Raw genomic sequence first — 17,342 nt, 5'->3', positions numbered from 1 at the left:
TTATAGCCTCATTATGATCTAATGTCGATCTTGTCTCTTGATCTTCTTTTTTTTGAATAGTACTTGTTGTATTCATCATATAAGATTTTAAAGTTAAATCAATTATTTAATTGGTTGCTTTTGAAGCTATAGGCTAGAACTGACGCAAATTCCGTGCGTCCTGCGACCACTGACAACGAACGTTTTAAGTTACGAAATAAATGTGATAGGCCCAGATTAATGCACTAATTTCGTATTGTAGCGGGGTTTTTTTTTTAATGAATTGTGGACATACAAAAGGGATAAAAAGGTAAAAACATGTAATTGGTGGTCATATTTGAAGAGTAGAAAAGAAAAATTTAGAAGCAAAAAGGTAACTTTATCGTTTGAAAGGTCATAATAGTTTATAACATATATCTCAATAGCTGCTTTTTGTGAATAAGATTTATGGTACCAGAAAAAAATCAGGGTCAATTCATAAGAAGGGGGTGTGTTTCTTGCCAAACCCATCACCCAAGAGCCAACGGCACACACGACACACGGCACCCTTGACACTTGTAGCTTACTACGAGTATTGTCACTGCAAACTGAAGTCAGTTGAATAGATTTGACTTGCCTTTTTTCCTATGAAAATGTTGTGTAAAGTTATTTTGCTTTTGGTAGTTGCTGCAAGTGTGCAGGCTTCCAATAAATACTCAAAGGAAGCAAACGAGGATGATGATACGTTTACGGCTGGTATGGAATATGATCCAAGTCCTTTTAGAATGCAGAAAGTCAACTTGCTGTGGAACAAGGCAAAGAAGGTAAACCATTATCTGGGAACCGCCCCTTTCACGCAAAACCATATGGCTGATAACTAAAATTATTCATGTAGTTTTATTATGACTAGCACCAAAAGTCTCTCTCATTATTATGTGTTTACTCGTTGTTTATATTATTATTAGGCAATTTAATTTTCTTGAAAACCAGTTAGACTTATTAATGAATGTGAATTGTGAAACGGCTGAGAAAGTGAAAGAAACTTGCAGAACACTGATTTGCAATAAAGTTTTGTCATAGTTGTCGATCTTGAACTACAAGACAATATTTGTGTTTTGTTTTTTGGTATTCCACTGCTCATGATCGAATAGTCACATAATATATTGGAACCACTTTATTTTTACTTGTTTGTTTTGAAAGGGGCATTTTTTCTTCTCACAAACACACCCCTTTATGCGTTTTTCTCTTATTATTTTCCTCTGACTCCTCCTTTTTTGCTTTCCCCCTCCTCTTCTTCCTCCTTCTCCTCCTCTGCCTCCTCCTTCTTAGCCTTCCCCCCACTCTCCTCAATCCCTCCTTCATCTCTTCTTCATTTTTAATGATTTTACTCCTCCTCTTTCATCCCTCCTCCAACTCCTCCTCTGCCTTCCCCCATCTCCTCCTCCTCATCCTACTTCTCCTCCTCTTCCTCCTCCTCCTTTTGCTCTTTCATCTTTGCCTTACTCCTCCCCGTCTTCTTATCCCCGATCCACATTGCAACTTTCTCAATTTTTCTCTCAAGACGGAGTGGGCGGTTTGAGAGAACCACCAATTGGTCCTACACTTCTGTTCTGTCCTTTTTAAAAAAGTAGGCTATCTCTCTTTTTTGTTTTCTTTTTGCTGGGCATTAAATTGGCCATTGTTGTATTAAAATAAATGCGCTTCTTTATAATATACTTTATCAGTCATGGGCTATGCCACTTGACTTTTTCTTTCACTCATACACCAATAATCAGCTGTCCTGTATTAAAACACTTTACTAAAAAAAACCTGTCCTGTATGAAGATCAAGTACTTTAATTACATTTGCTTTCAGTTTTCTGTTTATTTGTTTCATCAAATGAGACTACATTCTCACTGCCAATCTGTCTCATAGGAGTGTTATAGTATTTTTCACTTTGATCAATGCTCGGTTGTCACTCACAGTTGGAAAATTATTTTTTAGTTTTTTTGAAGTGTTTTACTGCGCTGGCAACTGCACAAGGTCAAATGAGAGTGTTGGGCACAAAACATTTTCAGTTTGTAGAAAATGTTGAATTTTGCTCTAGTGGCGGCTGAAGCCTATTCTTGGACCACCAAGGGATCTTGATTGAATGCGCAACTTGCACACGAGACTTCCAAGATTTTTTGCCTTTTTATTAAATCCGAGAAGGCTAGGTGTAGATTTTATCTATCATGAGATCAGGGGTGTGGCTGAAAGACAACAGAAAGAAGGAGCCAAGGAGTAACAATAGAAAGGCTTCAGGAAGAATCAGGAGCCCAGAGGAGGGAGCAAAGGAGGTGAGAGGGTGGAGGCAGAAAGTGGAGACGAAAGCAGACAACAGAATATTGTTAGAGAACAGGAAAGGATGTGGAAGGAGAAAATTTTAGAGAAGAAAATTTTCCACCGGGATCCGGATTTGAACCCACTTTTAAATGAGAGGCGAACACCTTATCCTCTAGACCACGAGAGCCCTCCAGTTGGAAATTAATGTATTCATTGCCAAGAGGACTGTATTTGCAGAGTGCTTTCGTGATGGTACTTTAATTACAGCCTAGAGAGTTGACAAATTTATGTCTTGTCTTGATACATAGACATTCATCCCATTATAAAGAGGGGTAACAATCTGCAGTTTGATTTTTAAAACAACATTTTTTTCCATTCCTCAGAGGGTTTCTGGACAAGACCTTGCAGACCTTTATGCTGACCTAAAGGTCCATGATAAATATGAAGCGAATCTAAAGAAAGTTCGGTCTGAAAATAAAGATGAAGATGGAACAATAGAAGAGAAAGTTCTTACAAACTACAAACGTAAGTCGGTGTGCTTTACACACATTGTGTCTTCGATTCTTCTTTGAATTCTATTATCAAGATTTAATTGTTTAGAGTTAGAGGTATTCACGGACTCTATCTCGTCAAAGCACATGTATTGTATGATGACTAAATGAGTGAGCTCTAAAAGTCTTTACATTTAAACTATTTAGCTTAGCTCCTGAAAGGTAACAATAATTGTAGAATTATAGCAGGAATAATTAACATGAAAAGAGACATTTTATGGAATCACCCATATTTCTGTGGTCCCATCTAAAATATGGATACCTTAAATAGTGTGTGACTTGAGACCTTATAGTGGGCTTTCCGTAATTGAAAGTAATTGTGGTTGCTAGAGGTCCATGTTAATAGTCAACTATATGATTGATAATATTTGTTGTGTGTACTATATAATTTCTCACCAAGGCTTGAAACATGCATTGTGCTGAGCGACAGATGTGTTCTTTAGCTTAGTTTCTTTTTAAAAAAATAAAAAGTTGCCTTGAGCTTTTCATTAAGCAATTAACCTGCTACATTTTTCTTTCAGACTTGATAATACTCACTTTGCTGTTGAAAAATCGTATAGTTTCATATGTGGCTGAGAAATGCATATATATGGCCTTGCAGCTGTGAAGTTCGTTGCCAGAATCCAAACACATTTCGATTTAAGAGCTCAAGCGGAGGTATTGATGACGCAATTGTCAAATTTTCTGTAGACTATTCTCTCCCTACTTTGTGGTAAATTTATTAAGTTTTCATCATCATGATTTAGCAAAAATTAGACAAGCATTAAATATAGGGATAGCAAGTGGATGTTCAGTATATAAGTAAACTTTGTTTCTGTTGCAGGCATTATGACACGCTATTTACCAGACAGTCTGCCAGCTGAGAGCAGGGAGACAAATGAAATCCCTTTGTATGACGACTTTTATGAACCGGAAAAAGAAGTTTTTTTCCAGGATTCCAAGCTGCAGAACATGTGGGTGAGGGCTCAGCAAGCAGGTTTCTCAGGTTTGTTCACTTTCTTTCTGAGTGATCCTTTCATTGTCAAAGGATTACTTAAATATTGAAGACCAAGCATACCGAGAGAGATTAACGAAAATTAAAAGAGACAATGGGCATAGGGTAAATTATCTTCAGTAAAAGTTTTAATGAATCTCAAAGGCTTATGTAAATGGGGAATCGACCATATCTTCCTCCTCTATAAGACAATATTGAAAATAAATGTTCTCCTTGTCTTTCATGTTAGCATCAGTGGTATGTTGATAAGTGCAGTCTAGTAGGATGATGTGACGTTGGGAAATATGCAATACTTTATAATATTGTACTTGAGTATTTGGACTACAGTAGGGACAAAAACTATTTAAATGATAATATGATGTGGTGAGCTGCTTACCTGCTGCCACACTGTAGGTTACCTAGGTGGGAGTAGAATGGTAAATTGGAAAAAACAGGCCAGTTGAAGATGAAAATATTGTGAGGTTGTGGTAGCTTAGGTGCCAATCAGTACATATTTGATATTCTTTTGAGGACCTGAGTTGGGAAATCTGTTTCTGTATTGAAAAATATATTTTTAAAAGTATGTATTCTCTGTTTTCTAGTACTGCTCCATGCGGACTTGCCGATGTTGAAGAAAATGTATGAACTGTAAAGACAGGATTGGCAAATAATAATGAGAAAAGAGCCTGTAATTCACTTGGAGAAATCTTTTGCTTCAAGGTCCACTTCAAGCTACAGTTTCTGGATGGTTGTTAACTCAGATTTGAATACAGTATTTTCTACTTATAATGTAGCCCAAGCTGACTACTTTAAGGAATAGCTGTTTGGGGGCCCTTCACTTAATGAAAATACATTTTTCATAAGGGTACAGTGTTCACAGTTCCTGTTCTTACTACTTTGGGCCTTGGACAATTTAAAAAAAATGTAAAGTAATGATCTCCTAACTATTGCATTGTATCATATAGAATAGCTGACTGTAACAATAAAAATAACTTTTTTCCCCCATGTTTTGGTCGTTTTTTTTTTCATTTCTGCATTTGTACTTGCTTTTGTGTTTTTACAGAGGAAGATCTGAATACTTTGAAGGTAGAATTTGAGCACCAACAAATGAAGATTCATGAATTTGAATTCGTCCATCGGGAACTTTATAACAATGCTGGTATGTAATAAGGATTTCAAATAGTGTAATAATGAAGATAAGATCGACATAACTCATTTCCTCTTATGAATTTCATGGATGGTCAGGTTAGGAGCAATAAACTCATTTTATTTCTTAGAGCTGATTTTGGGCACTGTCTTTTCTGCACACTTATAACACCATTTTGAACAAAAATTGTATTACACTTTCTAAACATTAAAACAAAATGTCTGCAAATTCACTCTGAATTTATATTCATTTTTCTTCAATGTCTGTACGAATGGTATTGTTCAGAGTTATCAAGTTAATTAATTTTAATACCTTTCTGACATATCTTATAAATGCAGACATCTTTGAATGCTCTTTAATGTATAACTAGATACTGATTATTCAGGGTTTTTCATACATATGGTTTGGTACAGATTATTTAAGCATTTTTCAAGTTAATGTTTGGTTATATATTTCTTAACTATTTTCAATGTTAATGAGATATACATTTGTGTGTATTGATTATTTATTGATTCTCTTCTGATCAATTGCCTATCACAGGGACCTCTTTAATTATTATTTATTGGTATAAGTTGTTTGTATTTTTTCTAAAAAAACATTTTGTTTTTAGGTACAGAGGACAATACTGTTGACGTTAGTCAAATGAAACTCAACCTGTCCCCTGACGAGGTGAACATGAAAGTTGAGGAACTAAAGAATACCAAGACCAACGTCAAGGAAGGTTTCATGAAATTGGAAAAGTTGGCTTCTTCTCTGCCTAGTTCAGAGCCAGCTTTTCAGGACTCTAGAGTTCAGGCTCTTTGGTCCATGGCCAAGAAAACAAACTGGACTTCTGAAGAGTTGAGCAGCTTCCAGGTAGCATTTTGGCTAAAAATTCTCAAGTACACCCTTACCCAAACCTCCAACTTCTCTGCATACTCTACGTCAGAATCGGAACAGGAATATTTTAATGTTAAATTTGACATAATTTCAGAATGTTTTGCTTCCACTTTGTGGTATAACTTGAATGACTTTGAGTTCAGTAATTTTTGCTGGTCAATGCATTCAACTGGAATTAATCAGCTTCTGCGGGATGTATACTTTTTCAGTATGTTACTGTTTCTTCAAAGTGCTGAGTCCCTTTTCTATGATTGGGTAATCTGAGAGAAGTATCAGTGAAGTTATTTACCGATGGCTACAATGCCCTGTGAATTATAATCATAGTTACAGCAATTGAAACTCTAAAAGATGAACTGAAGTTCCTTGTACTATGATTTTCTGTCATTCACAGCTACTTTTAATTTCTATTGTTGCAAAAAGGTTGAAGTTAAAAAACATTCTTTGAATTTTTTAAATGCTCTTTACGATTTTTAAATGGACTGTTATTTGGATGTGGGACAATGCGGAGTGAAGAACAGCGGAAGCCATTCTAGAATATTGTTTCTCCAAATTGTCAATCAAGTACATTTTATTCCCCCCCCCTCTCCCCCCCGAGAACCACAAAAGCGAACCTTAACATGAATAGTTTTTAAACTTTGTATATCTTTAAATTTTCAGGAGGAGTTGCACCATTTTGAAACTCGAGTTAGCAAACACAGGTATTATGTGAATGAGCTGAAGTATGCAAAGGAAGCAGTGGAAGCTGGGGAAGGAGAGGAGTCGATTGAGAAACACGAGTTCTTGACGGAGAAAGCAAGCGTGATGAAGAAGACGGTAATTCATTTAAACATATTAAATAAAGTACTTTTTTAAAGTATTATAGAAGAACAATTTTACTGTACAGTTTTTGCAAAGCTTGAAATTTTCTTTTTGTGAAGTCAGTGAAAAATATTACAGTAAAAAAGAAAGGTCGATTTGTTTGTTTTTAATTTAAATGTTATCCACAAGTATACAAGCCATTCCATGAAAAGTGACACCTGCAATCAGGGATAATCATGACATGTTGAAAAAAAAATCTGTTTTTTATTTAGCTAAAGGAAGGTTGCATCTATTTTTTTTTAAAGGAGTTAAGAATAGTTTATCATTTCTTACAATTTTTTCAGTAGGTCATCTTCTCCTCATTGTGTGTGTCACTTTTCACGGAATGTCCCACATATAAGAGAAATAGGATGATTTCCATGTTACAAACTACATAGTGATCACTGAGAAAAAGAAAGCTATAGTCAGCTTCAACATTGTTTACCAGTAAAAGAAATATGTGTGTCCTTAAGCAGAAACATTTGTGTTTTGTTCTAGAATATATTTCACCTGATGGCAGTTTTTAGCTTTTCAATACTGTCCAAAGTTTGCGTCTAAGATAACAAGTAGAATTACTTAAGTATGAGAGTTTTTAATTTGCCGTTGATGCTATGGAAATAATGGTACATTACATTTGTTTAGTAACACAGACTTCGATCCCAAAAAATGAGTTCTTATTTTGTACTTTTTTCTGTATTGTTTATTCTATGCATAGACTTCATGATTTTAAAACATTCTCAGTCTGCCTTACTTGACTGAGTTCAACATGGGCCTTAAAGCTTATAGTTCTTCCTGTTGTTGAAAAGCTTTTGATTGCTGGGTCACTGGACTTCGCTGAGAAGCTTATTTGATGTTGCAAAATTCCTTTTATGCTTTGTGCTCTTAGCATTTTGACTGACTGAATAGAAATCACTTTTGTCATAAGAAGGCTACTTCCTCTCTTTAACAAGCTTACAGAAAAAAAATCTCTTTTATTTCTGTGTCTTTCTTATCTATACCAAGTTACTCTCATTTGAATAACTAGAAATGACTTTGCATTTTTGTACTTCATCAGTAAGTGTGCTTTGTAACTTTATCTGTCTTTGCTTTTGCTGTAAGCCTTCCAAACTTAGTTACCTTGCCTGAGAACAAGAAATGGCACTGCTTTTTGTCCATATCTATCTGACCTACTTTTGATTAGTAACACTTTGCTGGCTTAAACAGTTCTCATTCTTCATGGAATGTCTTGATCTTTGAGAGGGAGGGTGGGGGGGGGGAGGGGAGGGGGGAAGGGGAGAAGGGGGGGAGTGAGTGTGTTCGGTCTCAAGATAGTCCTGGTGAGGTTTGCTTATTTTCATTTGTCTTTCATTTTTCCCCTCCCCCCCTCCCTTGGCCTTTTTGCTTTTGATTTGATAAGAAAGTGATATTCTTTCTTTTCTTTCAGATTGGGAAGATTCACAGCGGTTTGAAGGAGAGAGTGGAAGAAGCTCTTGAGCATATTGAGCTTTAAAACACCCCTTGTTGCTACCACAGTACAGAAGTGATATGAAAGACTTATTTTCTTTTACTATATCCTGCCTTGCAAAACCAATAGCCTTTACTTGTAAATTTCATTTACCTCATAATTGTATTGCTAATGCCACTAAGATATTACAAACGTTCCGCACTGTCATTTAGTGTCCAATTTTTGGCGTGAGTTTTATTACACATTCACATCTAGCACAGGTAGCGTGATTATTTACTTATTGTCCTGTGTTTTGTAGAGACACATTTTTTCCACTCTGATAAAAATCTCAAAGGGCTACATTTCCCATCATGACTGAGCAGCTTGCACACTCTGTGGTACATTGCAGACATTTGACCTCTGGAAAGTGGAATTTCACAGCTTCTCGTGCCTTTATGTAGTACGTAAATTGGCCAGAAACGGAAATGTGTAGCCAAGATGTCTGTTTCAGATATTATTATAGAAAATGTGCTAAAAATTGTTTTGTTTCTTTTTCTCTTCCCCTAATTTAGGATCCATATATCGGTCCAAAAGCAAATGCAGATATTTTCTTTTAGTCAAGCAGATATAATGTTTAGAATAATTCACTTATTAATCGATTGAAAAAAATCAGCTAAGATAGTGAATTTGAAATTTTGTAAAGTATGCCTCTTTCCTATTTTTGAGGAATTCAGGAAATATCACATATTAATTCCCCGATTTGCGCCATGCCAAAATAGCTTGTTTCCTTCATTGTCCACTTTAAGTCAAATTTAAAACTTTGAGCTTTTGATTTCTTTTTTTATCTTTATTTTTTCCTCAGGTGCCATTCTTAGCAAATGACTCCATGCCGTTAGTAAAATAAGATGAGTTTTTATTCGGGGGGGGGGGTATGTAATTTGGTTTTCTGGGGTTTTTTCATTGAAGACTGGCTTATAATCCACAATCATTTGCCTAGTTTTCTGACTAAGCTGAAGAATTTTTTTGGGGATGTAGATAGTGATGTGTTGTGAGCGCCGTAAAACCTTACTAAAACAATGATGTTTTGTTATGGTGAACCTGTCTCAAGTTCACTTGAAATGCTTTAAGTATTTTTGTCTATTCTTTCTCGCCCAAGATTAGAACTGATGTTTTAGATTTTTATCTGTGAAACTACCCATGTATCTCCCCATGTCTAGTCAGTATTTATTATCAACTTTTTTTACATCTTACTTACCTCCTGTTTTACAGAATTGTCATTAACATAATGATGTTTGTCATAAACATAATGATGTTGGGTTTTTTTAAATGTTCATCGAAGAATTTGGAAAATATGAGCAGTGGTTGTGTCTGTGTTGCAATGAATATGTTAATATCAACTTGAAAATGTACATGTTGTTCCATGAGGCACATTGTGAAGGTTGGAAATTGGGCTGCCGTTCATTTTTACGGACAAATATGTGTCTGACGTAGTGCCAGTGATAGCAAGGCAGCTTTTAGGTTTTTACCTGAAGGCAAAAGTCAGTATGCAATTTGATCGATAGTAAGAACAGGTTTGAACAGCTCCATAGGGAATTTGTATATTACTATATCACTAGACTACTGATATTACTGGAGTTCTACACTACTAGGCACAATGTAGGTCACTTCATTAGTGGAGTTCTAAATTCTCCCATCAGGATATTAGAATACAAAAAACATTTCTGGAAAGTCAAGAAAAATAATTTAGGATTTACTCAGAGATGTAGAGATCGAAATTCCGTCTTGTGGAACGAGTTAACATTAATTGCCTACCTGTCTGCAGTGACCAGCATGGAATGTGCAAGTATCTTTTGAGTTGTTAAGTGCCATGCTGAAAATAAATCACTTGGGGCTTTCCAATAAAGTTTTTGTAATAGTTTTGCCTTTGAGATATACATAGTGAACCTTGTATTTGTACTACCAGTTTCGTCTTGTGTTGTATTTTTATACTGCTTTTAATTCTTATAACATGAAAGTAATAGCTATTGTGATTGTGAGCCCCCATTTTGTGGTTATTTTTTTAGTTTATGGAACACCAAAAGAAATTATGATGTATTTATTGTGGAAGTAATACTTTTTCTTCCCTGACAACTTACTTTATGAGCATTATCAAATTCTGTGGTTTATGTACCTATACACAATGTGATTTTATTGTAAATTAATTCAGCAAACTCTATTTCTGTGTATCTAAACAGAATTCCAAGTTTTCTAAAAATTCATCTCTGCCTCAATGCAAAATTTCATTGTATGATAAACAAATATTTTCCCCTGTAATAAAATCTCAATTCTTCCCTCACTCCTATAATATTTTACATTCCATGGATCTGTCTTTTACTTTATGAACTTGGTGTGTTTGAAATTTTAACCTCAAAAGTTCATACGATTCTAGCATTTTGCTTGACTCATTTTCAGTTGTAGGAAACCAGTTCTTTTGTAAACAGCTGATGCTTTATGTCCAGGCTCCACTTTGAGATTCTCAATTACTCAAGCATCATAAAGATGTAAATATTTTTGTCTCATTCCCTGTAATAATTTTCAAAGTTGTCTTTGACACATTTGAATCCAAGAGTTTTTCGTCAGAATGTTTGTGACCGCCAGTAACATTTTGTTGAAATGGATTTTTTTGGTATTGTTATATTACCACTCATGAAAAAACAGCCTAAAAAAGTTATTTGTCTACTTGTCGTTGAAAGTGACCTATATCAGCTGATATCAAATTTTGCGTGATGTCAACAATTTTTTAATTATTAAATAACACTTTAGTGCCTAGGTTTTTGGGGTTATTTTAATGAAACAGTTCGCACAAAAGTAAACTGACACTAAAGTAGGACAAGTTTTTCTCTTGATTTTTTATGCCATAATCTCAGTTGAATTATCTGCAGTTTTTCCTGTGTAACTTTAACTTTAATGTTTACAAGTACAAGGTATTCTTTTAGCATAGTATTTACCTTAAAAATGAATGTTATTGTTATCACTTTGCTCTGTATTCAGAAATGGAAATAAAAAGATTTATGCCTGTAATTATATTGTACGCTGTTTTGACAGCTTTGAGTTGTTTGGAATCATATGAATAAACTTGGCGTCGAAATAAAAATAGATTGGAATGATATTGATGGTCTCTTTGTTTTCCTGTTTTGTTTTTTTGCATGTGCAATGCTTTACAGCAACTCTGATTTTGTACAAGCTCCTTCCCTTCCTCTTTATCTCTTTCTCTGTCTCTCTTTCTTTGTCTGCCTCTCTTTCTGACTGTCTGTCTCTGTCTCTCTCTCTCTCTGTCTCTCTCTCTCTCTCTCTCTCTCTCTCTCTCTCTCTCTCTCTCTCTCTCTGTCTCTCTCTGTCTCTCTCTCTCTCTCTCTCTCTCTCTTTCTCTCTCTCTCTCTCTCTCTCTCTCTCTCTCTCTCTCTCTCTCTCTTTGTTTGTCTGTCTCTCTGTCTTTCTCTCTTTTTCTCTCTCCCTATCTCTATCTCTCTCTATCTCTCTCTCCCTCTCTCCTTCTCTCTCTCTCTCTCTGTCTCTCTGTCTCTCTCTCTCTCTCTCTCTCTCTCTCTCTCTCTCTCTCTCTCGTATTTTCTAGTTTTGTTTTGTGTTTAAACTAAATTTGTTGTTATCCTTTTGTTTTGATTTAGTTTTGTACTGACAGAAGCTTAAACAGTTTCAGAATTTCAGTAATTTCAAACTGATCCAAGATCTCAAAAAGCCCATCAAGGGTTGTTAAATATTCGCTGTTCCACTTCCACCAACGCCAACAGGGCTCACCATGCCCTACTGGCTGATTTGCACAAATACATGGCAAGCTCTCTCACATAAGGTGTGGTATGACATGGGTTTAACGTACTTTCAGGACTGTATCATGGATATTTAAGCCGGAACCACCTGATTCAACGTCCATCTCCGATAGAACAGAGCGCTATAGGCTAGTAGTTGTGAGTCGGCAAAACTCCTTTGGTCACCCAAATTCATGAATGCTCTGCAGCAATTTAATCAAACAAGGAGCATAAAATTTTATCAGCTGAACGTATGGTGTAGCTCTTCTATCGGAAGAGTTGCATCGTTTCTCAATACATGTATTGTTATGCTTTACGTCTTTTCTCCGGCACTCTTTCGAGTGTATTTAATGAACAAGGGCCCGTCTTGTAAACGTTAAGCTGGCAAGACCAAATATTGAAGGACACGTCTTCGATAATATGTATGTTTGTGTTTTGAGGGGAGAAAAATGTTCACAACCTCCTTGTGAACATTTCAATAGCTGGTGAGTTCAGGCTATCGAACAATGACAAGTTCTCTCGGCAACAGGGAAACAGGTGGTTACTACTACCAGATAAAACACATCCACCCTTAATAAGGCGGACAACCAACAATAAATTGCCTGCTTATTTTGCCCTTTATTTTTTTTTATTCTGTAAAAACTGGTACATGTATTGATGTTATCCATGCATCTACACACAAGAATGCATTGTAACCAAGCTTCCTTTAACGATCAATAAAAGTGATTTTCCTCCTCCCTCCTCCCAGTTTCCGAGAAAAAAAAAAAGCGAAATTAATAACGATATGGTCCATATGAGAGCGGACTTCCCACATCAACTATCGCTGTTGTTAATGTTTCAATATTTGGCAATGTCGTCAGTGCAAACAAGACAAACTGAACAGCTAAATGCTTCAAAGAGTACGCTGAACCTCGAATTCAGAACCAGCCACAATAACTGCCGAGATGATTAAATTATTAACCTCAGAAACGTGTTGTTTAAGCGTGTACGGGAAAGTGAAAAGCAACTGCTAAATCAATTCTTAACAGATTTTATTATCAAAATTCAGGAATAAAAAAATATGGCAATAAAAACATGAACACGAAACAAACGTTACAAGTTCTCAAAGTTTCAAAACATTTATACATAAACTACGCTGGGTAATGATAAGATAAGGATATCACACGATAATATCTGGAGAAGATGATGTCAACATAATGGTAACACTTCAAGAATGCTCATTATGAGCACACTCTTACACGCACGCGCGCGCACACAGACACACACACACACACACACACACACACACACACACACACACACGCACACACACACACACATACATACTTACATACATACATACAACATACATACATACATACATACATACATACATACATACATACATAGATACATACATACATACATACATACATACATACATACATACATACATACATACATACGTACATACATTCATATATATTGCCCACAATCAATTCAGAGAAGTACATTCCAGCAAACTTACAACATACGAAATATACACAATATGCATACTTACCCCTACCATTATCTTCGTTTCAGTTTCACTACCTGATTCATCCGAAAACTCTTTTTCTCAAATTCCGTTTTGTTATCTTACTTGCAATTTATTTAAACATTGACTCTGTTTGCCTTTCATACCAGTCACCCACCCCAAAAAAAAAAGGTGGAAGTGTGTGGGAAACGGCAGAGGGGGGAGGGCACAGTCCCAGGCTATTTCAACTATGCCAAAAATCATAATTTACCTTTTATGTTCGTATTCGAAAAGAACTGAGTTATATCATATAATAATTATAAAAGTGTATGAAGATAACAACAAAGATAAAAGTGGGCAAGCAAACAAGTACAAGAAACTGATACATATTTTAAGTTACATCTATACCATGTTTTTCAACATGTGGCGGTAGCGTCATCATAAAAATAAAACTTGCGCTCGGAACTGGAACGAAAGGGGCATTATAAGAGTGTGGTAACACTGTAGTGTATTCTGACTTGTCATAAGAAAGGCTTATGGATGGTATGGGTGTTATAAGTGGGCTGGAAGAACGCTCGGCAAATATTCCAAAGCAAAACTTTGTTATGGGGAAGAGCAAGATTACATAGTCAATACATAAATATTCTTTTATACACATTTTAGAAACAGTTTACGCCACCTGCTGGTGATGTGAGATTATTCTTAGGATATCCTTAAAGTGGCATTTTAGGTCAAATCAATAACATTCGACTGAGTTTGATGGGTGTGATGGTGGGCTGCTGGAAATGTTTAAAGAGGATTGAACATGATGCTGACTTTAAAAACAACAGCTGATTATGTTTTTAGTATATTTCGGTTGCTAATTAAAATTTCCTGAACACCTGTCTTTGGCAAAGAAGGGAAAATTCCTTTAAAGCATTTCAGTGGAGATGTGGAGGGATATTTTTTAAATTTAAAAAAAAAAAATTTTTTTTTGGGGGGGGGGCAGGGAGGTGGTTAAAAGAGTGGGACAGGGGTGGTTCATAACCATGAGGAAACTTTCTGCAGGGTACTTTACTTATTCTGTGAGCGATAAAGAGCAGCCAAAAAGTGCGTAATGAATCGTATCCAAAAACAAGTTGGAAACATGATTGAATTAAATTATTACAAGCAAACAAAAATAACAAAATAACAAAAACAAAAAAAACAAAAAAACATGAACTTGTATAAGCAGTGGGGGATTTCCTAAAGAGATCTAAGAAATAATTTCACATAAATCTAATTCCTGAAGAGAGTTTTGTCTTGTCTTATGCTGGTGTAAGAGGGAACAAGTTTAATGGCAGTAACCCTTCCTAGAATTATGAGCGGAGTCTCATTATTTTGTTTCTGGTCGAGCGGAGATTGCTCCAAGAGAAGTCTCTTGCCCACATTGTAGGAATCCTACTCAGAGGATAGATAGGTAGATCTAGGCCTAATCTATGAATGAGATTTCAAGATGTAAGGGAGGACAAGCATAGCTTTGAAAAACATTTTGGCTTAACCTGGTTATCTTGAAAGATAAAGCCATTAGCCTGATGGAAGTTTATATTGTTTTGGTCAGAAAAACATGGGTAACAAACAACATTCTAAAGATCTTGGGGACTATTCAGCAGCACCATAATATACCGGTACACAGAACGATATTGCATGCGAGGCAGAATGGTGCTCCCCTTGGCGAACAGTTGTTTTTCCTACCCTCCCTCGTGATGTTGTGATGAAAGCGTTTAAAAAAGCGTGCTGGCTCATGCAGACGATATGGCAGCTCAACCAGAAAATCCGTTATTGGTCATGCCCTGCAAAGAAAATCATACACGAGATCAAAACAGTCATCTTTAGCAAAGCAAAGCATAATTCTTCCATCACTTTTACAAGTTACAGGTAACTTTATGTTTAATATCCCATTTCATGATTTGGACAGATTGTGGAGACCAACTGCCCGGTGATACAAAAAACCCAGTCAGTTTGCCTTGGAAAAAAACATTTTCGGGGCTTTCAAGTTGTTTGTCATTTGAATCAATTGGTCATTTCCGTTTCGAATGTGAAGTATTACAAATGTGGGAGAAACTGGTCGGTGTGCTAACTTTGCACACAAAACACTGTCATTAAATATCATTAATATTTTTTGCAAATCATTTTTATTGAAAATATTGGAATAAGTGGCCAATGTATTTTCAAATTCTCCCCCCCCCTCTCTCTCTCTCTTTCTCTCTCACTCTCTGTCTCTCTCTCTGTCCCCCCCCCCCTCTCTCTCTCTCTCTCTCTCTCTCTCTCTCTCTCTCTCTCTCAAGGTGTAATCCTGCTGCAGATCACCTTGAATCGACATAGACCAAGAAGACAGGCCTATAAACCTACCATCTGGATATCTGTCCCTTTGCTATGGCAACTACGTCTCCAACAGAAAAGTAGAGCGATGCCCATACACAACACCAATGTAGCCAAGATGGCGACAATCACGATAAGGGCAATTTCACTGTCGCTGTAGGAGTCGTCGTCGCCATTGCCATTGCCGGAGCCTGTTGAGGAAACTTCAGTTTTAGTAATGAGTCATGTAGCACTTACAATACAATAAAGTCACACAAGTGCTGGTGATTAGAGATGTAATACAATAAAGTCACACAAGTGCTGGTGATTAGAGATGTAATACAATAAAGTCACACAAGTGCTGGTGATTAGAGATGTTACAAGGGGGTAAAAAACATAGAAATGACGAGAGAAAAGGACAATAGATGTTTGATAGGAAAGAAGGAACCAACCACACCAGAGCACCCGCAAACAACCCAACTCGAGAAAACAAGGATAAAAATACCACGGCCTATTTAGACGAAAGTAAATGGTACCCCCACCCCCCCACCGCACCCCAATGGATTGAAGCAATTGGGTTTACCAACTGTTATTTCTTGTTATAGGCTATTAAAAGCTGGTTATCACCACAGCATTCATTATTCAAGATTTTAATAAAACAAAACACATATTGATAATTATCAATGTGTACCCTGTATCTTTAATTGTCGTTGTTGTGTTGTGTGTGCGAGTGTGTGTATGTGTGTGTGTGTGTGTGTGTGTGTGTGTGTGTGTGTGTATGTGTGTGTTTGTGTGTGTGTGTGTGTGTGTGTGTGTGTGTGTGTGTGTGCGTGTATCAGTATGCATGTGCGTCAAAAATGGGGGGAGGGGGAGGGTATGAGTTTAACATGGTTATCAAGAATTCATTACTTATACTCTTATTGGGAATTTGAAGGTATCTGTAACTTTAGTTTTGCTACGTGCAACATTTATGTTACTTTGTATAAGCCTACAACAAACAATACTGGAGCATAGCAATAAGTTTTACCTTGACCTTGGGCACCAGGGCTGCCGCCAGCGTCACCCTGTGGGGAAAACAGAGAAAAAAAAGGTTACCACTGAATATTGGTCACTGTTCTAATTCCAGGTCCTCAATGTAGATCTACTTTCTGATAACCTCTGACACAGAGAATAAGAGCAGAATGTGTCTCTTGATTCTCAAACTTAAATTCAGGAGGTTGCTAAAAAAAAACAAATACAAAAAAACCAACAAAAACAAATTAACAAAAAAAGTTATTGGTCTCGATAGCCCAACATGAACAAAATTGAAAACCTGTATCTTATATTGTTGTGGGTGTATTTTTATGTTTGTCCAGGTTTGTTTTCGTTTTGTTTTTGTTCTTTGTATTTTTTTTTTGCTGCTTAAAAAAATTCCAAAATAAATAAAAGCTTTCAAAGCAATACGAATTATTAGAATCTTTGGCGGACTTGTCGCCGTCATCCGTATTTCTATGACAATCTCCTTCTATTTTCTTGTCAGTTTTTCTCTTTGCTTATGGTTTCTCCCTTTTCATTATCTCTGATCTTCATCTTTCATTAATCTCTGTCGTGGTTGCATTCCATAATGTATAGGTCTCACCCCAGATGCCCCCTCCTCTCTCTCTCTCTCTCTCT

At 36.3% G+C, this 17,342-nt stretch overlaps 2 protein-coding genes across 2 annotated transcripts in view; one reads left to right on the top strand and one right to left on the bottom strand.

Annotated features, from left to right (window-relative positions):
• Positions 1 to 456: 456 nt before the first annotated feature.
• Positions 457 to 11,220, top strand: LOC101860965 (alpha-2-macroglobulin receptor-associated protein). The gene is made up of 7 exons (XM_005094154.3): positions 457 to 782; positions 2,646 to 2,787; positions 3,637 to 3,798; positions 4,850 to 4,945; positions 5,544 to 5,788; positions 6,470 to 6,625; positions 8,073 to 11,220. The coding sequence occupies exons 1-7, from the start codon at positions 606 to 608 to the stop codon at positions 8,136 to 8,138; spliced, it is 1,044 nt and encodes a 347-aa protein (XP_005094211.1). The 5' UTR covers positions 457 to 605; the 3' UTR covers positions 8,139 to 11,220.
• A 1,669-nt stretch (positions 11,221 to 12,889) lies between these two features.
• Positions 12,890 to 17,342, bottom strand: part of LOC101845992 (protocadherin Fat 4) — a gene marked incomplete at its 5' end in the record, with an annotated part of 7,943 nt that continues 3,490 nt past the window's right edge. Inside the window, 3 exon segments of the mRNA XM_013080163.2 lie at positions 12,890 to 15,181; positions 15,741 to 15,901; positions 16,717 to 16,753. Coding sequence (XP_012935617.2) covers positions 15,152 to 15,181; positions 15,741 to 15,901; positions 16,717 to 16,753 — 228 coding nt within the window.

This window comes from Aplysia californica, unplaced genomic scaffold (assembly GCF_000002075.1).
Source record: "Aplysia californica isolate F4 #8 unplaced genomic scaffold, AplCal3.0 scaffold00076, whole genome shotgun sequence".
In the NCBI taxonomy this organism is placed as follows: domain Eukaryota; kingdom Metazoa; phylum Mollusca; class Gastropoda; order Aplysiida; family Aplysiidae; genus Aplysia; species Aplysia californica.
Note: the sequence above shows the minus strand (reverse complement) of the source record. Positions and strands in the feature narration are given on the sequence as shown.

Excerpts from the sequence above, each read along its gene's own strand:
- LOC101860965 (XM_005094154.3), top strand. The coding sequence starts at position 606 with ATGAAAATGTTGTGTAAAGTTATTTTGCTTTTGGTAGTTGCTGCAAGT. Across the intron at positions 3,799-4,849 it reads TCAGCAAGCAGGTTTCTCAG|AGGAAGATCTGAATACTTTG; the intron begins GTTTGTTCACTT and ends GTGTTTTTACAG. Across the intron at positions 5,789-6,469 it reads AAGAGTTGAGCAGCTTCCAG|GAGGAGTTGCACCATTTTGA; the intron begins GTAGCATTTTGG and ends TTAAATTTTCAG.